Here is a 24,645-nt window from a genome sequence, read left to right as displayed (position 1 = left end):
CCTTATATTCTAGTACCAAAAGCCAGATCTTAATCAGCAGTGCCACGGCACTTCTCTGACAGGGAAGAAAAAATCCAGAGCCACAGTTTGAGATGCAAATTGGTTTACTTTATCTTTGACATGAAGTGTTTACTCTTGTTCAGTGGTCAAGAAGCTTGAAAGATAACAGATCACCATAAATTCTATGAGGCGTAGGGAAGTCCTAGTCAACACCAGCTAAAGAAGTCCTGGGCTGAAACTAGATGCTAACCTGCTGTTTGCTGTTAATGCCTAGATCAGCGTTCCCCAAACTTGGGTCTCCAGCTGTTTTCAGACTACGACTCCCATCATCCCCAGCTAGCAGGACCAGTGGTCAGGGATGATGGGAATTGTAGTCCCAAAACAGCTGGAGGCCCAAGTTTGGGAAACACCGGTCTAGATGCATCATTTTCTAGATATTAATGCAAGCAGGAGAAGTGACCTTGAACCAGTCCTTAGTCAGGTAGCATCCATTCATTTATGCCCTGTTGAGATTGGTTTGGTGCTTTACTGGAAAACTGCACCGAACAACCTCTATAGAGGTCAGCTTGGCACTGCCATAGGAGATGGGCCAAACTGTTTCGGAGGTACAGTTTTTGTCCCCTACAAGCTGCTAAGAAAACTGCACTGCTTCACATTTAAGTTAGCAAGTTCTGCAACGAAGAGGCCTCGACAACATTGAGCACTGCTGAGCTCTGTGTACTGGAAAAAACTGAAGCAACTTGGCCGCAGATTGCAGGTTAGGCTTGCTCGTTCAAAGCACTGAATCCAGGCACTTCCATCCTTTGGACATCTACCTCCGATTCCTTCACAGATGGAGGCACCTCTGCTGCTTGGGATTCGGCCAAAGGTTCAGGAGGAGAGGCCTCTTCTGGGGAGAAGGGCCCCACAATCCAGTTCAGGGGAGTGGACTGCATGACGTACTCCAGGACCTCATCCCCAGCCTGCCAGATTTTGCCCATTGTTTCCTGGCGCTGCATCAAAAGGCCACTAGGAAGCTCCTGGAATGACTTGGCACTGGAAAAAGCAGCCTGTAGCTCCTCCATGTAGCTGTACGCTTGCTGCACCTTTTCTTGGAGGGCTGCAGGGAGACCCTGCATGTTGGCCAGGAGGCTCTGGCAGGCAGCCTGAATCTGCTGGGCAATGTTGCGGGACATGCCTAGAGCCTGGGATTCCATCTGCTGGAGAGAAAGAGAGAGGTGTTAGTAATAATAGTAGTAGTAGTAGTTGTTATTTACTGAAGTTCTCACCCTGGGCCAGCAGGGGGATACTGTAGATACTTCCGGTCCACGTATGCAAATAAGGGATCGAAAGTGACATTCAGTGATTGGATAGTTACAGAAAGTTGTTACAATTACGTTGTTCTGGAGCTCTATATAAGCAGGCTGGCTGAACCCTTCAGTTCAGTTCTGTTCTGGCCTGTGAATAAACAAGAGCTGTTTGAAGAATTGCTGTGTCGCCTGATATGTTCACCCACAACTTAACAGTAGTAGTAACAAAACAACGAAGAAGAAGAAGAAGAAGAAGAAGAAGAAGAAGAAGAAGAAGAAGAAGAAGAAGGAGGAGGAGGAGGAGGAGGAGGAGGAGGAGGAGGAGGAGAAGAATTTATACCCCGCCCATCTGGCTAAGTTTCCCCAGCTGCCCTGGGTGGCTCCCAACAGAATATTAAAAACACAATAAAACATCAAACATTAAAAACTTCTCTAAATAGGGATGCCTTCAAATGTCTTCTAAAAGATAGAGAGTTGTTTATTTCCTTGACATCTGATGGGAGGGCGTTCCACAGTGCAGGCGCCACTGCTGAGAAGGCCTTCTGCCTGGTTCCCTGTAACCTCACTTCTCACAATGAGGGAACTGCCAGAAAGCCCTTGGAGCTGGACGTCAGTGTCCAGGCTGAGTAAGGGGGTGGAGACGCTCCTTCAGGTATACTGGGCTGAGGCCATTTAGGGCTTTAAAGGTCAGCATCAACACTTTGAATTGTGCTCAGAAACATACTGGGAGCCAATTTAGGTCTTTCGGGACCAGTGTTATATGGCCACATTCTCAATTAATTGTAGTTAGGACAGGGATGGCAAACCTTCAGCAGATGTATCAGGCAATGGGGTTTGGATATGGCACAGAGCAGAGATTGGTGAGGTGAAAGCACTGCAATGGAAGTCTTCAATTCTTGTCTTTTTCTGAACTTCACTTATGTTTGCTCATCCTCACGAATCATAAAGTAAGCAAAAATTTTACCTTCCATTTAAAACTGGTGCTGAAAGTTTGATTATCCTCCGTTCAGACCATATTGTAGTTTTGTGTTTTATTTTTGCAGCTCTTGCCCTACCTGTGATTCAGGTATGCTCTCCAAAACCCAAACAATATGAGACTATTGTTATTCATCCTGATCTCCCTTTAGCTACCACATAGCTGTCAACTGTCCCTTATTTGGCGGGACAGTCCCTTATCCCAGTGCCGTGTCCCACTGCTGTCCATTGTTGATGATGTCCCTTAAACTTCCCAGGTTTCAAAGGAAGCAGCTCCTCTCCCTCCCTCCCTCCCTGCGGCCAGGGAGGAGGGAGGCTCCAACTGTGTTGCTTGGCTGCATTGCTCACCCAATAAGGAGTCTAAGAACGACTGGGGGGGTGGAGCTTGCATGCCTTGTGCCGATCAAATCGGCCGCGTTGCCTGGGGACTCGCCTTTGCTCAGCGCTTCCCAGCGGAGAGGTGACGTTGGTTTTCCTTGCTGCATCCCCTTTGCCGGGTTGCTGCGCTGTGGGAACCACCGCTTAAGGCTTTGTTTGGCTGCTGGCTGGGCTTTCTGCCTTTGGCTCGGAGGGGCTCAGAAGCTGAACATACCTGTGCCCGGAAAATCCCTTATTTTGGCTGCTGATCCCTTGTTTTCGAGGCTGCTGGTCCCTTATTTTCAATTCTGTAAGTTGACAGCTATGCTACCATGATTTACTTAGCAGGGGCGCCCCATCCAGGCTATGGTCTGCTGAGCTTTGTCACGAGAGCAAGCCATCCTGTGTCCCGATGGGCCCTTCTCTGGGAAACGCATTGAGGAAGCCAAGAACACAACATACCTCTGCTGGGTTCTCTCCAGTGGAATCACTCTGTCTCAACTGGTTCTTACTCCACTCCAACCACTTCTGCCGCAGTTCCTCCTGCCCTCCTTGATCTTTCTGGTCTGTGTGTCTGGCAAATGCAATCTAGGAAATTAGCAGCGAGAACATTAAGAACATTTAGAAAAGAGAGATACTTCCAAGCGAAACAGTAAAAAGCAGAAAGGGAGCCAGTGTGGTGTAGTGGTTAAGAGCGGTAGTCTCGTAATCTGGGGAACCGGGTTCGCGTCTCCGCTCCTCCACATGCAGCTGCTGGGTGACCTTGGGCCAGTCACACTTCTTTGAAGTCTCTCAGCCCCACTCACCTCACAGAGTGTTTGTTGTGGGGGAGGAAGGGAAAGGAGATTGTTAGCCACTTGGAGACTCCTTCGGGTAGTGATAAAGCGGGATATCAAATCCAAACTCTTCTTCTTCTTCAAATCCAAAGTCTCTCAAACGAAGCTCAGTGGGACTGACTCTCCCAAGGAGAATCACATCTCACATTTTGGGAGGTACTTTTGCCACACAAATAAAATGAACCAGTCTGCTTGGGCAACAGAACATGGCGTGCCTTGCTGATCAGGCAACCGACACCCAGGGTGGATTGACACACATGGTTTTTAACATTAAGGAGGGGTTAGGGAAGGATGGTGGTAATGCAGGTGGACATCAGATGTACCGCATTTAATGTTCTTAATGCATTATTAAAATGTGACACCAGAGGGTGCTGCTGATCTACCAGCAGCATTTTGACGGGGGGGGGGAGGACAATGTAAGAAAACTGCTTTAGAATCATAGAATCATAGAGTTGGAAGAGACCACAAGGGCCATCGAGTCCAACCCCCTGCCAAGCAGGAAACACCATTTACAAGTATGCCCTGTGACGTTTTAGAATGATATATCTAAGTAAAGATAAAGGGACCCCTGACCATTAGGTCCAGTTGTGGCCGACTCGGGTTGCGGCACTCATCTCGCTTTATTGGCCGAGGGAGCCGGCGTACAGCTTCCGGGTCATGTAGCCAGCATGACTAAGCCACTTCTGGCGAACCAGAGCAGCGCACGGAAACGCCGTTAATCTTCCCGCCGGAGTGGTACCTATTTATCTACTTGCACTTTGACGTGCTTTTGAACTGCTAGGTTGGCAGGAGCAGGGACCGAGCAATGGGGGCTCACCCCGTCATGGGGATTCGAACCGCCAACCTTCAGATCGGCAACTCTGTAGTTTAACCCACGGCGCCACCCGCTAATGTTAAACAGGTCAGTGTAGATTTTCCTTCTGGAAAGCTCAAGAGCAGGACCTGAAAGTTGCCCCCCTTCACCCAGTTTGCCCCACAACATTGGTGTTCAGGGGCACCACATCTGAACAGACAGACCCACCCCCTTCAGCTTAAATGGTCAGTTAGTGATTTAAGTATATTCCCCAGAAGTATATCATCTTTTAAGTTATCAAAGCTGGTGGACATCACATCTGGAATTCACAACCCTGAGCTAAAGGTATGTGCATTGTGCAACTGAACCCAGCACATTTTCCCCAAAAAACCAACAACCCCAGAGAGCCAGAGTTGCCTTTTTCAACCTGGGGCTGTTTTGGACTACAACTCCCATCAACCAGCACAACTAGCAGCCTCTGTATCATGCAGCCATGCCAGGTGGCTCTGGTGGAAGTTGCGGTCTGCAACAGCAGAGGTTAGAGAAGGTTGACCTAGAGCAAGCACTACCAGAGACCAGCAATGTGCTTATACCAAGTCCATTGCTTGCTGGAGCTGGGACAGAGTCTCCTGCATCTTCTGCTTGGTTTGGCGCAGCTTGCCCAGGGTGTGCTGGTAGGCTCTCTGGCGCACCCTGTTGGAGAGGGAACCCAGGCGCACATAGTAACTCCGCTGCTGCCTTTGCTTCTCAATGGAAGAAGAGGTCTCTGGCTCCTCCACAGCAGCTGCAAGAGTAGCTGAAAGGAAGGCATTACACACTTTAGAACTTAGCAAGCCCTGGAAATATGCAGAACGCCCTAAATATTGTCAGTGCAAATATACATATGAATCCCAGAATTCCTGGATACCAAGATCCAAGTTTGAGGCAAGTACTCTTTGGTGGAAGAACCCCAGCAGAGATATAAAGTCACAAAATAAGCTAAATAAATCTGGACTGTTAAAGCTTTAAAATATGTCCTTCAAAGTGGGTTCCAATATGCCCGTTTAAAGCTTCTTTCCAAAGTTTCCCTCTCCCCCCAGCATAGGGACAGACCACACATTTGGCAAGTTAAAAATGGTTTACTTACAAACTCTCGAAAGGTCAGATTCAGGTGCTTTAGAATAGTTGCACAGGCAGCAAAACTTAGTTTACTTACAAAGTGGTAAAAATTCCTCGGTTGTTGGTATAGGAACTCTGGAGAGGCTGGTGAGAGCCATGCGGTATGAGCAGGAGCAACTAGCTCAAACCTCTTCACACATTGAACTTTTCACTGAGACTGAGATTACAAAAATGACCTTGATTACCCATTTCCTCCCAAGGCAAGGTCTATTGACATTTGCTACCATGCCTCCCTCTGGCTTCCGAACAGCCCTCCCACCCACAAATTAAGGAAAGCTGTAGAGCAGCAGGAAAGTCGCATGCACACATTTGCTCAATTTTGTTTTAGTACAGAATGTGGATTGCACGGATGGAGAATGTTAGTTTTCTGATTGTGGGGAACCTTGCAATAGGAATCTGCACTGGAGTGGACATTGTGTGGCTAATTCAGCCTAGTTCCTGGTAAAGGGACCCCCTGACCATTAGGTCCAGTCATGACCGACTCTGGGGTTGCAGCGATCATCTCGCTTTATTGGCCGAGGGAGCCGGCGTACAGCTTCTGGGTCAAGTGTTGGTGCTGACCTTTAAAGCCCTAAACGGCCTCGGTCCAGTATACCTGAAGGAGCGTCTCCACCCCCATCGTTCTGCCCAGACGCTGAGGTCCAGTGCCGAGGGCCTTCTGGCGGTTCCCTCATTGTGAGAGGCAAAGCTACAGGGAACCAGGCAGAGGGCCTTCTCGGTAGTGGCGCCCGCCCTGTGGAACGCCCCTTCCAGCAGATGTCAAAGCAATAAACAACTACCTGAAATTCAGAAGACATCTTAAGGCAGCCCTGTTCAGGGAAGTTTTTAATGTGTGATGTTTTACTGTATTTTTGCTTTCTATGGAAGCCGCCCAGAGTGGCTGGGGAGGCCCAGCCAGATGGGCGGGGTATAAATAATAAATTATTATTATTGTTATTATTATGTGGCCAGCATGACTAAGCCGCTTCTGGCGAACCAGAGCAGTGCACGGAAACACCGTTTACCTTCCCGCTAGAGCGGTACCTATTTATCTACTTGCACTCTGACGTGCTTTTGAACTGCTAGGTTGGCAGGAGCTGGGACCGAGCAATGGGAGCTCACCCTGTCACGGGGATTCGAACCGCCGACCTTCTGATCGGCAAGTCCTAGGCTCTGTGGTTTAACCGACAGCGCCACCCACGTCCCTTCAACTGTGCTTAGAAGAAACTAAATAACACGGATGTACATGCATGAGCATGGCACAGACCACTGGGCATTCGTGCGCAGGTAGAGGCGGCTAACAGACAAGTGTCGACTGACCTAGCTCCTCATCAGACATTGGGAGGTAGTGGTCCACCATCTCCTCAGACTTCCCCATCACAGCCTCAACGGCACTGGAAGCCATCTGGCCTATGCTGGAGCCCATCACAGTGTTCATGCCACTGGTTAGCGCAGACGTGGTCATCTCAACACTCCCTCGGACAGCTTCTTTAACCATGTCCAGCATGCCAGGGGCCACTTCCTTTGTTTCGGCAGCAGTTTGGCAAACCGCTGCTGCTGCAACTGTCTCTGTAGATGACGCCGTCTCCTTTTTATCTGGGCTCCCCTAGGGAGGGAGAGAAGCAGTCAGCGTCGGGGCAACCTAGCAAAACTTGTTCATGAAAGTAGCTCTTAAAACTTTCCGTATTCGTCTGCCGCCAACAGATAAGCCTTCAAAGATGGACCACGTTGCATGCCTCCTACATACGAGCAGGAAGGTATTTGGGGAAAGTGTTACAGGATTCAGTTTTCTGGCAGAGAATACATAGGAGACTTCGAGTAAAGAGGTAAAGGGACCCCTGACCGTTAAGTCCAGTCGTGGACGACTCTGGGATTGCGGTGCTCATCTCGCTTTACTGGCCGAGGGAGCCGGCGTACAGCTTCCGGGTCATGTGGCCAGCATGACTACGCTGCTTCTGGCGAACCAGAGCAGCGCACGGAAACACCGTTTACCTTCCCATCAGAGCGGTACCTATTTATCTACTTGCACTTTTGGCATGCTTTCAAACTGCTAGGTTGGCAGGAGCTGGGACCAAGCAACGGGAGCTCACCCCATCGTGGGGATTCGAACTGCCGACCTTCTGATCGACAAGCCCAAGAAGCTCAGTGGTTTAGACCACAACGCCACCCGCGTCCCGGTGCACATCTGTAAATAAACATCAGGCACCCAGAGCCCAGCAGAAACAGATGGACATCTACATCAGATTCATAGAAGCAAGGTGAAGCCTAAAGCCTCTCCATTGAGTACTGCTTAACTTACAGCTCTTCTCCTCCAGCTTGAGGTTGCTTAACAACAACTCCTCCTGACTCAGGGATGGGGAACCTAAGGCACTCCCAGACACTGCTAAATTCCAGCACACACCAGCCCCAGCCAATATGGCCAATGGACTGGGATTATGGTATCTGTAGCCCAGCCAACCTCTGGAGAGCCACAGGTTCCTAAGCTAGCTGAAGGTCATCACCTAGTGAGAGTCTTCCAGCCTCCAAAGACTATTCATGTTCTTTTGTTAACCTCCTAGCCATCAGGACCACCCCATTGTCAGATGGACAAATTCATAATAGGGACCAGTTGAAGTCTAGACAGTGGTTACCTGATCAGCTGGTCCTTGAACTAGCAATTCCTTTTCCTCCACTTTGTCCAGATCTCGGCTGTTCTGCACATCTATTGCTGGATTTTTTTTTTAAAAAGATAATAAATAGTTGTCGTTGGCACAGTGCAATTTTAGACAGTTACACCAACAACAATAGATGCTCTTATTACGTCTTATATGTTATGTACAGTTATTGTTTTAGATCTTTGTGTGAACTGCTTTGAGCACGAGTTTCCCTGTGGAAAATGTGGTATATATACTGACAATGACATTTGTTTTGTGATGTTTCACTGACCGTTTAATATTGTTCTGCAACAGAAGGAAGGTAAAATTTCATGTGGTCATTAGATTTTTGCAAGCTAATTTCCACTCCTTTTCTCTGTGTGGAACTTACTACCACCACCATGAACTTATGGGGACACTGCAAAACACAACCACCACCATGAACTTATGGGGACACTGCAAAACACTCCACAAAGGGTAGGGATAGGTGAATATATTCATTTGGGGTTTTTGCAGCTTCACATTTTTCTTCAAATCTTAAGATCAATTCCCTACATTTCCACATCAGTTTTTTATCTTATTTTTTAAAAATTCTCATAAAAAATCCATCAGCATCACTGGGCAAATTTCTCCTACTACTTTTGCCTAACATACACATGGTTGCAAAGCAATTTCTCTATATTTTGGGCTGTCGCTCGCACTAATATATGCATTTATATGCATGCTTTACCACATAATATACACTTTTGGACACACATCTGGGGAGCTGCACTGCAAAATTTGGATACACAGCAATTTTGAAAGACGGCTGTGTTTCAGTTAAGGCATTGTTTCGGAAAACGCAAACAATGCTTACGGTAGTTTGCCTTTAAATGGGAACAGAATTGAATTTCTCTCCCCATCCCACAGAGCCGGCCATTTACTCACTCTGGGGCTTGCTGAAAAGAGGATGCACCCTGCTGACTGTGGCCGAAGCAATTGTCCTCATCCCTGTCTCGGCCGCATCACAGAAAGATTTGAAGACCGGAATGTTCTCTTTGATTGAAGAGTATGTGGTGGAGACCATTTCGCAAGCAGCACTCAGGGAAACCGAGGCCATTCTGCTCACCAGGTTCTAGAAGCAAAGGAACGAGAAGCAGACAAGGCAACCGGTGTCAGCAACCCAAGGCCAGGGGGCAGTCAACAAAGACTCCATTTGAAACCAACCCCTCTCTTGATATGTGACTGACCAGTGGAATTGGGAATACATGGGTTTAAGAGAACAAAACTCTGTAGATTAGGAATGAAGAAGCCTTGGTCCTCTAAATGTTGTTGTAAGGCAGAATCTAGCCAGTTCTTGTCTGACTCATCAGTGTTTAGTATAATTGCTTTAACTCACACAGAAATGAAAGATGTATGTGTATTAATAAAGATCTAAAATGGAAAATGGCTAACATTGGGGTTTTTCCACAGTTGTTTTCAAAAGGACACTGAACTCCTCGATGGGTTAATGAATATTTGTTGATTTGTTGATACTCTAAACTAGGCTTCCTCAAACTCGGCCCTCCAGATGTATTGAGACTACAATTCCCATCATCCCTGACCACTGGTCCTGCTAGCTAGAGATCATGGGAGTTGTAGGCCAGAAACATCTGTAGGGCTGAGTTTGAGGAAGCCTGCTCTAAACTATTGTAACCTTAGATCAGGTACAAAGGTGTTGAATTGCAAATCTGCCATCTTCAAAGGCTGATATTGTTTCTCTGAACCCAACAGAGAACCGAAGATGTAAATGAAGCTCTCAAGGAAAACAGCACCAGGGAATTGGATACTGTTAAAGCGAGACCTTGGTTTATAGGTCTGTTTGGATTACAGTGGTACCTTGGTTCCCGAACTTAATCTGTTCCACTTCCGAAATGGTTCAAAACCAAGGCGTGGCTTCCGATTGGCTACAGGAACTTCCTGCACTCAAGCTGAAACTGCATCGGACATTCGGCTTCCGAAAAACGTTCGCAAACCGGAACACTTACTTCCAGGTTTGCCGTGTTCAAGAGCCAAAACATACGAGTCCCAAGGCGTTCAAGAACCAAGGTATGACTATATTCCATATTTTCTACGATGCTGAGCCTACGCTGAAAAGCACAAGGTATTGTATGGATATTTAGAGGGGTATCTTTAATGCTTATGTTCTGTTTTTTAAAGAGTTATGCTAGTAAAGTTTGGATAATATTTTATGGGGCTGGACAATGACTCCTTCCAAAAGGAGTCAGTCCCCCCCCCCAACTACTTCAAACTGCACAATATTAAGATGTGCAACAACTTGTGCTGCGTTGCTTTTGCTACTCCACTCAGCAGACTGAAGGCAAAAGCCTTCCTAAGGCAGAGGGAGGAGTGTCCTATGTGTTGTAGAATGAGCTTTGGAGCTCAACTCAGAGCATCAATGGTTTCTCCCATCACCAAGATCTACTCACCTGCTGGTCTTCATTGTTCTTGGAGTCAGAAGCAGCTGCTGCCAAATCTTTGTTTTCCGATGCCATGGCATAAACTAGGTCGCTCTGGAAAAAAACAGGCAAGACCAACATTACCTATCATCTCTTAAACTGGGTGTGTCCATCCCATATATTCAAAGCACATCATTTCCTCCAAATATTTCTTGAAAACCAGTGCTTTTTTTCTTAAAGAAGATGTTTGGGGTACTCTCATTTTGATTCAATAAAATCACCATTTTATAGTTCAAATTGGGGGGAAATAAATACAGTAAATGAACAAAAGTGCAAAGATTCACAAAATGTTTAGGGGTACGCATACCCCTGCACACACACCCCCAGAAAAAAGCACTGCTGAAAACTATGGTTTCTTAAGGGTGCTGGGACTTGTTGCTCTGTGAAAGGTAAACTACAGCTCCCAAAATTTAAACGCAGCTTTAAGTGTATTGCGCATAAGCTGTATTGGGTGGGAGACCCAAAGCAATTAAAAGATATACGCCATGTAAAATAATTTCCCATAAAGCAGTACTTATAAAGCATGCAATAAATCTAAAAAAGAAAGAACTACAATAGCCCCGTTTGTTTTATTCCCAGAAGAGTTAACTGCCCTTAACTCTCTTTCTCCAAATCTTCTGTAGGAGAAAAGAATTGTTTGGGCTTTGCTGGACAAAGGTCCCCACAACTGGCTCACTGTGACTGAGAAGGAAGTCTTCATAGCTCAGTCGGTAGAGCAGGAGACTCTGAATCTCAGGGTTCAAGCCCCACGTTGGGCAAAAGTGCAACGGGTTGGACTAGATGACCCTCGTGGTCTCTCCAGCACTATGATTCCTTACTTTCACGGTTGTAACTGAGAACCCACAATTTAAATTCACCTTTGCTGCTTTTCATAGACAAGGCCTGTGTGGTGCCATTCAAGACAAAAGGCACAAAGCTGGGTAGCCTTGCGGTCTTCCCACAACTTTGTTACTTAGTCTGAGTGTGGGGTGTTTAGAATTTCTTACTGCAGGAGTTGGGGAGGGTTTGATTTTGAATGAATGAATGAATGAATGAATGAATGAATGAATGAATCTTTATTTGCACCAGCCATCGGCCATAGCAATAAAACAAGAATAGAAATAAAAAGTCAATTATATAAAATACATTTTAGGGTTTTGAATCAATAGTCCAACAGTGGATCTTATTCTGATTGCCCCAGCCAAAATCCTTGCAACCTTTGCTGTCACCTGCTCATCTTGATCCGCCAAGAGAAAGGACACTGCGGCAGTGGTTGGGCGACCCAGAATGGACAATAAAAGAGGGGTGATCTCTTTCCTCAAGTCTTTATAAAGTACGGATTCGGTACTGCCATCTCCACAGGGACATAAGCGTTTTTCGTGTGCAATCCCTTTATATACAGCCGAGGGCAATACGTTCAATCTTGCGAGAGTAAAAGCGCGTCTAGGCTTTGATATTTTTTTTCCCAGCTCAAGTTTATTGCATTTTTATCCCATCTTTAAATTAAAGGCAAGATGGCTTTAATTAACTACCTACTCAGAATATGAGCACAAACAGAGTACTTGAAACTTTTTTTTTCCCCTGCAAAAAAAAGGTAGTAAAGCCTAGCTCAGAGATATTTTGGCTTCCCTCCAACATCCTGGATGAGCCTTCAATTCCTGCATTTCAGAGGGTTGGATTAGATGACCCTTGGGGTCCCTTCCGATTCTATGATTTTTTTAAAAGATGCCATATTGCATAAAGCAGAGGCAAACATAGGATTTGCTGCAGTTCCCCTAAGTATACACCTGCTGGCGCTCAAAGCTTCCTGGCCATGATAGCGTTATGCATTTGCTTGTCACAGACCCTTTAAAAAGTTAGTACAGTGGTACCTCGGGTTACATACGCTTCAGGTTACAGACTCCGCTAACCCAGAAATAGTACCTCAGGTTAAGAACTTTGCTTCAGGATGAGAACAGAAATCGTGCAGCGGGAGGCCCCTTTAGCTAAAGTGGTACCTCAGGTTAAGAACAGTTTCAGGTTAAGAACAGACCTCCAGAACGAATTAAGTACGTAACCAGAGGTACCACTGTATAGGCAGCCATATGGGCCCATAAAAAGGAGAGTAGGCGGGAAGCGGGGAGAGGCTCCAAAAGCCACAGCTGAGGGATGCCTTTATTTGGGCTCAACTAAAGCCTTGCAAAATGGCAAGCAAGCACAATGGGTGGAGTATTGAGCTCCTAGCAAAGTATGACAAGTGGCGTTTCCTCTCTGCCCAGAGGTCTCAAGAAAGGTTGCCAGCTTTTCAGCTGACTCCTGTAGCTGTACTTTATATGAGCAGGGCCGGATTTAGGTTTGATGAGGCCCTAAGCTACTGAAAGTAGTGGGGCCCTTTATACATCCAGCTGTCCTTTGTCAACAACAAATTGTCACTGTTTTTTGTGTTGAATGTATAATTTATGGACCTCCATTTGCACATGCAGAATGTAGGCACCCTATATATAGAAATGAGCAAACCAGTGATATTTTAGGGAGCAGTCTAGCAGGCGGGGTCCATGACTTACATCATAGGAGCCTACACAGCACAAAACACTGTTGCTGTATGTAGGTTTTATTTTATTTGTTTTTTTATCTTATATTCTGGAAATGTACATCCAGGTTTTTTTCCTTTAAATTTTTTTTTGGGCCCCCAAGAGAGTGGGGCCCTAAGCTACAGCTTATTTAGCTTATATGTAAATCCAGCACTGTATATGAGCAGGCTGAAATGCAGGAATTAACAAACAAGGTTTCCATAGCATGGGGGGAAACACAGTCACCTGAACTGCTGCAGAGGGCATGATGGAAAGTGGTGAGGCACAGCCTCAAGGCTAAACCAAGTAAGTAAGTGCATGCAGTGTTTAATATTGTACACATAAAGGTTGCCACACCCTAGTTATATCTTGCTTCCCTAGCCATCCAGCCCCATGGTGTGGCATTCTAACTTCTATAGAATTAATGCCATTTTAGCAGCCAGCCTTAAACATGTATTCAATTAAAACAACAACAACCTGGTTTTCCCTGCTACAGAGTCACCCAAGCACACAGATAACTAGTTAAGGACTCCAAAAGACAACATACAAACATGTTAACTTACCACAAAATACCCAAGACCACCTTCCAAACATTCTCTTGCAGAGCTCTTCTTTATATACCTGTGGTGATGTCATCCAAAGGCAGACCACGCTTGAGTGACAGCTCAAGAAAGCAATCAGAAACGCCCCACCACAGCAAATATGGGGTTGTGTGGATCGGTGGCTCTTCTTGAGAAAGAGGGTGGGTTGACACTGTGGTGGGTCATTTTCTGCCTGGCAACTGATGACTCAGAAATTTGACACTGTCTCGCACTACACTTTGCATCCATTGGGCACTTGTGAAGGGAAAGCTCAGTCCTATGCACTGTTTACTCAGAAGTAAGACTGAGTTCAGTGGAACTTACTGCCAAGTAAATGTGCAGTCATGCAGCCCAACTCTATGTATTGTTTACTCAGAAGTAAATTCATTGGAGCTTAAAGGTAAAGGGACCCCATACCATTAGGTCCAGTCGTGGACCTACCATTAGGTCCAGTCGGGGAGGGCTCTTAACATTTTATCCAGCTTGCACAACAGACACATCTACTGGTCCTGCTGATGAGTTTCTGCTTATCATGCAGTTGTTCAAGGCGTTGGAGCCGTGCTTGAAAAAAGCTGGCATTTCTACTTCCCATTGTTTACGTTCATGATAGAAAAATCTATCACAGAGCAGTGCGCAGAAATGCCGTTTACCTTCCCACCACAGTGGTACCTATTTATCTACTTGCACTTTGATGTGCTTTTGAACTGCTAGGTTGGCAGGAGCAGGGACCGAGCAACGGGAGCTCACCCCGTTGCGGGGATTCGAACTGCCGACCTTCTGATTGGCAAGTCCTAGGCTCTGTGGTTTAACCCACAGTGCCACCCGCATGCTTACTCCCAAGTAAATATCTCCCATCAAACAAGGAGTTGAAACTGGCAGCAGGAAAAGGGTTAACCACCCCTTCCCACCTGCTTTCTATCTATGCCTGATTGCAGCATTATTAGCTCCCCCCCCCCTTAAAGGGAGATGGGAAGTTATACAGAACTCCATACAACTCAACTTATAGCTCAGTCCCATACCCTCCAAGTGTCCAATTTTCCAGTCCCAGAGTTACAGAAGTCATCCCAGTTTCTGATTTGATCCCGGAATGTCCCAGTTATCCATTTTCCTCACCTCCACACCTGGGAGAAAAATTAAAAGTGGTGTGTGTACATGTTCAAAAACATAGTCCTGTTTATACTGAAAATAAAATTCCCACACCGAATGAAGGAAATGGCGCAGCAGCCATAGGAAGCCCTTTCTAGGAAGGCTAAAGGCTTGCCTTTGTAAATAAAAAGCAATAAAAATAAAGCTGAGTGTTTGCAGTACCTGCTGAGGAGCACCAGCAAAAACATACTCCATACTAGAACAACTAAAAGTAAAGGTAAAGGGACCCCTGACCATTAGGTCCAGTCGCGGACGACTCTGGGGTTGCGGCGCTCATCTCGCTTTACTGGCTGAGGGAGCCGGCATACAGCTTTTGGATCATATGGCCAGCATGACTAAGCCACTTCTGGCGAACAAGAGCAGAGCACGGAAATCCCATTTACTTTCCCGCTGGAGTGGTACCTATTTATCTACATGCACTTTGATGTGCTTTCGAACTGCTAGGTTGGCAGGAGCTGGGACCGAGCAACGGGAGCTCACCCTGTCGTGGGGATTTGAACTGCCGACCTTCTGATCGGCAAGCCCTAGGCTCTGTGGTTTAACCCACAGCGCCACCCGTGTCCCACTAGAACTACTGCTCATGAAATAACATCTCTCTCGTTTCTGTCACATTTAAACAAGCAGTATTTATTTGTGCGAAAGTAGTTTAGTTTTTGCAGTGTTCAAATTGTCAATATTTCTGTATCCTCATTTTGAATTACAAAGTTTTACCAGCAGGAAAATTTGAAACCGGATGATTTGCAGACATATATGGGCATCAGGCTTACTGAGCTGTGGCCCTTCTGATGTCTGGATACAGTAACTATGACCTCACTGGTGTGTGCTGTGACATCACCAGTGTGACCACAGTGCTATCATGTGAATTTTGAAGATGCAGCTGTAGTACATTTTCCACTGGGGAAGGATGGACATATCAAAGGCCTTTTGTCTATAATTCCAGCAGTTCAATTCATCTATGCCAAAAATCACCCAGAGACGGGTTTCACTGGAGACCTACCAATGAAATAGCAGGAAAATGCCGGAAGCATGATGAAAACCAGCAAATGAGGTACTATTCAGATATCTTCCACATCATACAGGCATAAAGACATCTGGGCTAGCAGTTCTCCAGACCATCTCAAATAGCAAGCTCAAGTTCAGGGGATGAATGGTTAGAGCTCAATAGCAGAGTTTTTCATTGGCAAGCAGAAGGTTCCAGATTCAATCGCTAGAGTCTCTTCAGTTAAGAGGGTCTCAGGTGGCAGAACTGGAGTAGACCGGCAGCCAATCTTAGTACATAGACTCAGCTTGATGAACCAATGGTCTGATGCAGTATTAGGAAGTTGCATATGAGGAATATGGCAGTGCAGTCTCCGTGAGGTTCATTTCAGTCCCATTGCATCTGTAGTGGGGGGGATTAGCAACGCATTTGTAGGAGAGGACCCTCATTTTGCCTTCCTGAGTGCTGAGAGGCTGGGGTTATTTAGAAGAGTGTATGACAGCAGCCACCTTGTCCTGGCTTTGTTGGAAACCCTGAAATCTAAAAGAAAACAAGGCATCAGTGCTTAATTTCTAATATGCTGCCTAATATCCTTTCTCCTTCAAGGCATGGACACCAGGTGGAACAAGCTTCATTAACGTGGTTGCCACTTCAAAAAACAACCAGTACAGTGGTACCTCGGGTTAAGTACTTAATTCGTTCTGGAGGTCCGTTCTTAACCTGAAACTGTTCTTAACCTGAAGCATCATTTTAGCTAACGGGGCCTCCCGCTGCCGCCGCGCCACCAGAGCACGATTTCTGTTCTCATGCTGAAGCAAAGTTCTTAACCTGAAGCACTATTTCTGGGTTAGCGGAGTCTGTAACCTGAAGCGTATGTAACCTGAGGTACCACTGTATACTGGCTTCACCTGTGGGACGAGCCAAGCATCCACACACACACACACACACACACACACACACACACACTTTGCAGTTACACCAGGGGTCAGCAACCTTTTTCAGCCGTGGGCCGATCCACCGTCCCTCAGGCCATGTCCCTCAGGCCGGACTATATTTTTTTTTGGGGGGGGGGAAATGAACTAATTCCTATGCCCCACAAATAACCCAGAGATGCCATTTTAAATAAATAAACACATTCTACTCATGTAAAAACACGCTGATTCCCGGACTGTCCGTGGGCCAGATTGCGAAGGTGATTGGGCCGCATCCGGCCCACGGACCTTAGGTTGCCTACCTCATTCTCCACACTTGTGAGAATGCAATATTTCCTAACCTGAACATTTCATAGACAGCCCATATCACTGCAGGGCCCATATCTGCCAGCAGAGAGCAGGAAAGACAGTGAAATTTGATCCTAAGGCACTTGCGGAGTTTTGAGATATTGCTAGTAAATGTCAGAATTTGCTTACACTTCTTAGGTAAAGGTAAAGGGACGCCTGACCATTAGGTCCAGTCATGACTGACTCTGGGGTTGCGGCGCTCATCTCGCTTTATTGGCCGAGGGAGCCGGCGTACAGCTTCCGGGTCATGTGGCGAGCATGACTAAGCCACTTCTGGAGAACCAGAGCAGCTCACCGAAACGCCATTTACCTTCCCGCCGGAGCGGTACCTATTTATCTACTTGCACTTTGATGTGCTTTCGAACTGCTAGGTTGGCAGGAGCAGGGACTGAGCAACGGGCGCTCACCCCGTCGCGGGGATTCGAAACGCCGACCTTCTGATTGGCAAGTCCTAGGCTCTGTGGTTTAACCTACAGTGCCACCTGCGTCCGCTTACACTTCTTACTAGCATCCTAAAACAATAGCAAGTATGGATAAATGGCAACTATATTCCTAATATTTACTGTAACGTGTATAAATCTGTGGCAGCCAACTAGAGTCTACCTGTTACTTTTGCGTTGGTGAAATGAAGATAGTTGGTGGGTCTCTGCTGTTGTCTCTCTCTCGTTCGGACCACGAGAAGGTGGCAAAAACAGACGAGGGTGGGATTCGTGTGGTTGTGGTCCATGAAGAGCATCCCTATCCACGTCCTGAATCCTGCAGTCGAATCATAGGGAGAAATTCAGTTCGTGTCAAAAAAGGTTATTTATGTATGCCACTACTGCGACCCGTGTTCTGTTAGCCTCAAAATGGAAAAGGTCCCAACTAAAGAAAATTGGCAACTTAAACTGATGGAATATGCGCAGTTTGCAGACCTCACATATAGAATAAGAGAACAAGAAGAACATACGTGTAAATAAGATTGGAAAATGTTTATTGAATATATGGGGGGAATTGTGTACACTTGAAAACGTGGGCAACACTAAGATAAATTCAACAGTGTAAACAAGTTTTGATGGGTGTAATAATGGAATACTGAACGGTATAGTTTATATGAAATATGCAGGGATTCATGATAGGCAAAATGAACCATCAAAAGAGAAAAAGGGAAGCCATTGACATTTTAAGGTTGTTTAAATGATTATTTTAAACTGTAAAACAGAAAATTTAATAAAAAATATACGCACACAAAAAATGAACTTAAAAAGGGAAAACTGAAAAACTGAAAATAAAAACTAAAATTGAGAGATTTGGACATCCCTGCTGAGCACATGGGAATTTGTAAACCCTTTATCCATAGATCTCAGGGCAGTTCACAACATAAATAAATACAAAAACAAGCAGAACGTGTGAACAAGCTAAAGGGCAGTTACCATGGGACAGTTGCAGAAAACTGGTACTGTCCATCAATAGGTAACCTGCATGCCTGACTGCTTAAACCTAGTCAACATTTTTTAATCAACTGAAGTTTGAGTTGATTAATTTAGCTATTAAGCTGATAAAATCATGCAGCCTTCATTGTGGGTTTTCCCTTGCTCTTTGGGTTTGCTCACTTGCTTCTTTTTTGAAAGTCAGAGATGTTTGAGAACCTTCCAGCCTTATGGCCCTAGAAGGAGAGAGAGAGAGAGAGAGAGAGAGAGAGAGAGAGAGAGAGAGAGAGACCGTAGCCCAGGCCTTACCCAGGTCAGCTGCTTCATAGCCTTTGGGCATGATTGTCCTGTCTATCCGAGCAATCAGCCAGGCTCCCACAATGATGCTGCACAGCAGACGGAAGAGGCAGGCCCCCAGGCCCAGCACCACGTTGTAGAAGAACAAGAAGTAGTTGAAATTGTGGAAAGCTTTCCTGGAAATAAGGACAAATCGCCACAGGCGAGTCACAATAGCAGACGCACTCAAGGAGGCAGCATCAAGTGTAAAATGAATCAAACTGCGTCTAGCTTTCAGGCTTCCAACTAAAGGTACACGTTGGAATCAAAAGCAAGTCACAGGATTGTACAGATGGGCTCCGAGTCTAGTCATACTCAGAGTAAGCCCATTATAGTCCATTACTTTCAGTCGCTCCGCTCTGAGGGGAGGTTAACTGGACACAGGGCCAGACTTTGGCCTTTCAAATTTCAGCAGCACCCTGTGTGGGGGCCAAAATTGGACACCCCCTCGCATCTCACCTTCGGTTCTTCCCAATTCACTACGTCATACTTGTGGCACCATGTTTGTTTTCAAGACCTTCTCTTGTGCAAACTCCCTTGTGAGAATGGCACTATTATAAAGTATAAGGGACGCGGGTGGCGCTGTGCTCTAAACCAATGAGCCTCTTGGTCGAAGGTTCGAATCCCCGCGACGGGGTGAGCTCCCAGCTCCTGCCAACCTAGCAGTTCGAAAGCACGCCAGTGCAAGTAGATATATAGATACTGCTGTGGCAGGAAGGTAAATGGTGTTTCCATACGCTCTGGTTTCCATCAAGGTGTTCTGCTGCGCCAGAAGTGGTTTAGTCATGCTGGCCACATGACCCAGAAAGCTGTCTGTGGACAAACGCTGACTCCCTTGGCCTGAAAGCAAGATGAGCGCCACACTCCGTAGTTGCCTTTGACTGCACTTAACCGTCCAGGGGTCCTTTATCTTTTTTACCTATTATAAAGTTTAACCACTAGATAGCAGCTCACTAGATAACCACTAGATAGCATGCAGGTGGCGCTGTGGGTTAAACCACAGAGCCTAGGACTTGCCGATCAGAAGGTCGGTGGTTCGAATCCCTGCAATGGGGTGAGCTCCCCTTGCTCAGTCCCTGCTCCTGCCCACCTAGCAGTTCGAAAGCACATCAAAGTGCAAGTAGATAAATAGGTACCACTCCGGCGGGAAGATAAACGGCATTTCCGTGCACTGCTCTGGTTCGCCAGAAGTGGCTTAGTCATGCTGGCCACATGACTCGGAAGCTGTACGCCAGCTCCCTCGGCCAACAAAGTGAGATGAGCACCACAACCCCAGAGTCGGTCACGACTGGACCTAATGGTCAGGGGTTCCTTTACCTTTACTAGCACCAGATTTAACATTTCTGGATGGTCACAGGACTTTCCTGCTGATGTTGTGTTCTTGTTCAAGACAGACAACAATGTCCTTGCAAGAATCCTGACTAGCATGTTCTCCCAGCAGACACTGTGGTTACACTTTTCCTCCATCACATAGAGGCAGCAAACATTTCTTGCCTTGCACAGCTTCGACTGCAACAGATTTTTCTATCATGAACGTAAACAATGGGAAGTAGAAATGCCAGCTTTTTTCTAGCACGGCTCCAACGCCTTTAACAACTGCATGATAAGCAGAAACTCATCGGCAGGACCAGTAGATGTGTCTGTTGTGCAAGCTGGATAAAATGTTAAGAGCCCTCCCCTGGACAAAAAACAAACCCCGTTGGCAACCCAACTTCCTTGCCCTGACCTGTTATCAAGAGCCAATGGCTTTTCCTTGTCAGTCAGCAAAATCTTCGGCTGAAGAAAGAAGGCAGTAGCTGTTGCAATCTGTAGTTGTACGAGCCCTATGACGACGGCAAGTGTGAGGCTGAGGCAGAAAAGGCAGAGAGAAGTGACAATTTTATGAGATTGTAACACAAATATAAGGAGCTGAATGCCAAGGTCAGGTATGCATAAGTACATTTCTTTCCCAGCTATCCCAGACAACAGACTGCTAGTAATAATTGAAAGACTGATTTTAAAAACCAGCAAAGTGAAAAAAACGCCGTGGATCTACAAGGGTTATTAAGGGGAATCTGTGCTGAGCTGCAAATGGGCTCTCCTACAACTGCTATTGGACCATAAAGAAGGCTGATCGCCGAAGAATGGATGCTTTTGGATTATGGTGCATGGAGGAGACTCTTTAGAGTCCCATGGACTGCAAGAAGACCAAACCTCTCCATTCTTAAGGAAATCAGCCCTGAGTGCTCACTGGAAAGACAGATCCTAAAGATGAGAATCCACTACTTTGGCCACCTCATGAGAAGAGAAGACTTCCTGGAAAAGACCCTGATGCTGGGAAAGATGGAGGGCACAAGGAGAAGGGGACGGCAGAGGACGAGATGGTTGGATAATGTTCTTGAAGTTACCAGCATGAGTTTGACCAAACTGCAGGAGGCAGTGGGACACAGGAGTGCCTGGTGTGCTCTGGTCCATGGGGTCACGAAGAGTAGGACACGACTAAACAACAACAACAACTGCTATGCCACACCCACTGGGGTGGCTGGAAAATGCCAGGGTGTACACATATCGGTAATACAGTGGTACCTTGGGCTAAGAACTTAATTCGTTCTGGAGGTCCATTCTTAACCTGAAACTGTTCTTAACCTGAATCACCACTTTAGCTAATAGGGCCTCCCGCTGCCACCGTGCCGCCGGAGCACGATTTCTGTTCTCATCCTGAAGCAAAGTTCTTAACCCGAGGTACTATTTCTGGGTTAGCAGAGTCTGTAACCTGAAGCGTCTGTAACCCGAGGTACCACTGTATTCCCAATAGGAGGGAGAGTCAATTGCAATTCCACTTGTTGTAACTTGCAATCTTTGGGCAAATGCACACCTAGGGTCCTTTGTGTTAAATTGTGGGTGAACGTATCAGATGTCACAGCGATTCTTCAAACAGCTCTTGTTTATTCACAGGCCAGAACAGAACTGAACTGAAGGGTTCAGCCAGCCTGCTTATATAGAGCTCCACTAGAACGCAACAGTAACCATTTTCTGTAACTATCCAATCACTGAACGTCACTTTCAATCCCTTATTTGCATATGTGGACCTGAGTGAAAACTATCTACAGTATCCCCCTGCTGACCCCGGGTGAGAACTTCAGTACATAACACTTTGCACCCCTGGCAAGGGGCTGTGTTGGAGCCCGCCCACCCCCTGAAAAAATCAACTTTGTGCCATGGTGTAAGAAGGGTAGGAAGCGCCTCCCATGTTTGATCTCGCCATGACAGCAGCAGCACATCATCGCGCACATAAGCACCATACACTTCATAGTCTGGCAGCTGATATTTACGCCCTTCTCGGGCCTGTGCCCCCAGAGGGAGCCAGTTTCAGCAACCCCTAGGTACACCTCTGTGTTTGGGTAGCAGTTGGAGTCACCCGAAGGACGCGGATGGCGCTGCGGGTTAAACCACAGAGATTAGGACTTGCTGATCAGAAGGTCAGCAGTTCGAATCCCCGCAACAGGGTGAGCTCCTGTTGCTCGGTCCCTGCTCCTGCCAACCTAGCAGTTAAAAAGCACGTCAAAGTGCAAGTAGATAAATAGGTACCACTCCGGCGGGAAGGTAAATGGCGTTTCCATATGCTGCTCTGGTTTGCCAAAAGTGGCTTAGTCATGCTGGCCACATGACCGGAAGCTGTCTGCAGACAAACGCCGGCTCCCTCAGCCAATAAAGCGAGATGAGCGTCGCAACCCCAGAGTCGGTTATGACTGGACTTAATGGTCAGGGGTCCCTTTACCTATACCTAGGAGTCGCTCACCTAGAAGCAGCTCAGCCAGATGGGGAAATGGTAAATGTCTGGATTGCGAGGATCAGAAGGTTGAAAACCAAATGTTTGACCCCCCAAAATCAGAGTCATCAGGTTCACAAGCACAGCTTGCAAAGGGCACTTCTATTTATGTTTTCTTTGATAAAGCACAAGGAGCACCTGAGAACAAAATTAATGTTTTGTGAATGTAGGAAGCGCTGGGCAAAACTGAGAGATCATCACTCGCCCAAGACTACCCAGGGAATGCCTGCCTGACCAAGGTCCTGGCTCACAACCTCCTTCTCAGTCAGTACCCTAGGAGACTGTACAAAAAGTGCAGGGCACTTACATTCCAGTTCCCAGACTTTTAAGCATTTCGATCCCCTGACCATGCTTGATGGGCAAAACGAAACCATACATGAACATCACCCCAAAGAGGCATTGAACTGTGTGGACGATCAGGTACCCTAGAGGGAAAAAGCACAAATGAACAATTAACAAGGGAAGAAAGGGGCAACCCCAATCATCAGTTCACAACAAAGACAGTCACGTACCCCATAGTATGTATGCAATTTGCCAACCAGAGTATCTTGCTATTGCGGCCTGTTAATATTAAAATAAAATAAAAAATGGAGAGACGTTTATATACAATAAACTCCCACATGTATAATAGAAAATAAGAATATACACACAGCCTGATATATAAATCTCCACTGGGACTTGTACTATAGACCATCTTCCTTGCTGAAGCCATTGATACCAAAGCTAAGCAGTGATAAAAGACTAACATTTGGGACCAGTCATAAACATTCTGTCTCATTCCCCCAACATTCCATGTGACCAAGAAACTGACCCCAGCATGCCATTATTTTTTGTATGTATGTATGTGGCGCTGTGGGTTAAACCACAGAGCCTAGGACTTGCCGATCAGAAGGTCGGCGGTTCGAATCCCCGTGACGGGGTGAGCTCCCGTTGCTCGGTCCCTACTCCTGCCCACCTAGCAGTTCGAAAGCACGTCAAAGTGCAAGTAGATAAATAGGTACTGCTCTGGCGGGAAGGTAAACAGCGTTTCTGTGCACTGCTCTGGTTCTCCAGAAGCGGCTTAGTCATGCTGGCCACATGAGCCGGAAGCTGTACGCCGGCTCCCTCGGCCAAAAAAGCAAGATGAGCACCGCAACCCCAGAATCGGCCACAACTGGACCTAATGGTCAGGGGTCCCTTTACCTTTACCTTATGTATGTATGTATGTATGTATGTATGTATTTGTTTGGTTAGTTATGGGATCTGCATTCCAGTCTTCGTCATGTAATGGTAAAAGAGCAACAAATCAACTACAGAAAATCAGCACATCAAAACTGAATTAAAAACCTATCCGCATATTCCTTCATTTGCCACAACAGCCATCTTAAAACAGACTAAAGTTCAAAAGACTGGGCAAAAAAATCTTTTTTCCTGGCACCAAACGTTCCTCAGTGTCAGCACCTGCCAAATCACTACAGGACGAGTGTTTTACAATTAGGGTGCCACCACTGAGAAGACCCCGTTCTGAATTCTGACCCTCCAGCTTTCACTAGGCAATGGTACAGCCGAAAGGGACTCACCAGCAGATTCAATTCATAGGCAGGATAGGACAAGAGGAGGTACTCCATTATATAACTAGGACCCAGACTATTTAGGGTTGTGTAGACCAACACATTTGCATCTTGAATTGGGCTGAATATGGAATGAGCAGCCAGGGCAGAGCTTTCCAGACAACGTCTGGGTGACGTAGGAGAGATTCGGGTATTTGCAAGATAGGTTACTGCTGCGGGTAGACTTGAAGGGGAAGAGAAGTGAGAACTCACCACATTTTGAGAAGATGACAGCCTGACAAACACCAACGGAAGGAATTGCTTCTGGCCAGCCCACAACCGTTTCATGTGCTTTCTAGGAAAATAGTGTAGTCGAGTTTGTTTATTTATATGCTGCCAGAGTCAGCTGTGCCCCAAAATATAAATACAATTTGGACTAGACTTGACTTTGCCAGGACTTAAATTGATCGCCTAGATCCGCTTGGACAAGCTGCTCTTTCTTTTCCTCCACTCCCCCCAGGGTCCCGAAATCCTCGTGGAATAAGATACAAG

General features: G+C 46.4%; 3 protein-coding genes across 5 annotated transcripts in view; all 3 read right to left on the bottom strand.

The window, feature by feature from the left end:
• LOC309332179 (stimulated by retinoic acid gene 6 protein-like) overlaps positions 1–24,645 on the bottom strand; it is a 198,113-nt gene that overhangs the window by 94,579 nt on the left and 78,889 nt on the right. The gene's annotated exons all lie outside the window — the stretch shown is intronic.
• Positions 97–10,623, bottom strand: LOC309332262 (perilipin-3-like). Its single transcript, XM_081845318.1, has 7 exons — positions 10,468–10,623; positions 8,948–9,134; positions 8,018–8,094; positions 6,708–6,993; positions 4,844–5,046; positions 3,084–3,209; positions 97–1,199 (listed from the first exon to the last, which is right to left on the bottom strand). The coding sequence occupies exons 1-7, from the start codon at positions 10,576–10,578 to the stop codon at positions 759–761; spliced, it is 1,431 nt and encodes a 476-aa protein (XP_081701444.1). The 5' UTR covers positions 10,579–10,623; the 3' UTR covers positions 97–758.
• LOC309332196 (stimulated by retinoic acid gene 6 protein-like) overlaps positions 15,799–24,645 on the bottom strand; it is a 29,640-nt gene continuing 20,793 nt past the window's right edge. Inside the window, exons 12-18 of one of the 2 annotated variants that reach the window (XM_081845169.1) lie at positions 24,367–24,448; positions 23,077–23,125; positions 22,872–22,989; positions 20,483–20,602; positions 18,730–18,893; positions 17,615–17,767; positions 15,799–15,998 (exon numbers count right to left, since the gene is read on the bottom strand). In XM_081845169.1, coding sequence (XP_081701295.1) covers positions 15,904–15,998; positions 17,615–17,767; positions 18,730–18,893; positions 20,483–20,602; positions 22,872–22,989; positions 23,077–23,125; positions 24,367–24,448 — 781 coding nt within the window. In that variant the 3' untranslated portion in view covers positions 15,799–15,903. Of the gene's footprint in view, positions 16,272–17,614; positions 17,768–18,729; positions 18,894–20,482; positions 20,603–22,871; positions 22,990–23,076; positions 23,126–24,366; positions 24,449–24,645 lie in introns of both variants that reach the window. The other variant, XM_081845168.1, reaches the window with a different exon arrangement.

This window comes from Podarcis erhardii, assembly GCF_964252035.2.
Source record: "Podarcis erhardii genome assembly, chromosome: 17".
Lineage (NCBI taxonomy): Eukaryota > Metazoa > Chordata > Lepidosauria > Squamata > Lacertidae > Podarcis > Podarcis erhardii.
This window is presented reverse-complemented; position numbering and strand designations above follow the sequence as displayed.

Bases quoted from the DNA above. Each gene is read 5' to 3' on its own strand.
- LOC309332262 (XM_081845318.1), bottom strand. From the start codon at position 10,578: ATGTTGGTCTTGCCTGTTTTTTTCCAGAGCGACCTAGTTTATGCCATG. The intron at 9,135-10,467 runs GTGAGTAGATCT...CTTTGCTTCTAG, and splicing joins AGAACAATGAAGACCAGCAG to AACCTGGTGAGCAGAATGGC. The intron at 5,047-6,707 runs GTCAGTCGACAC...CCTTCCTTTCAG, and splicing joins AATGTCTGATGAGGAGCTAG to CTACTCTTGCAGCTGCTGTG.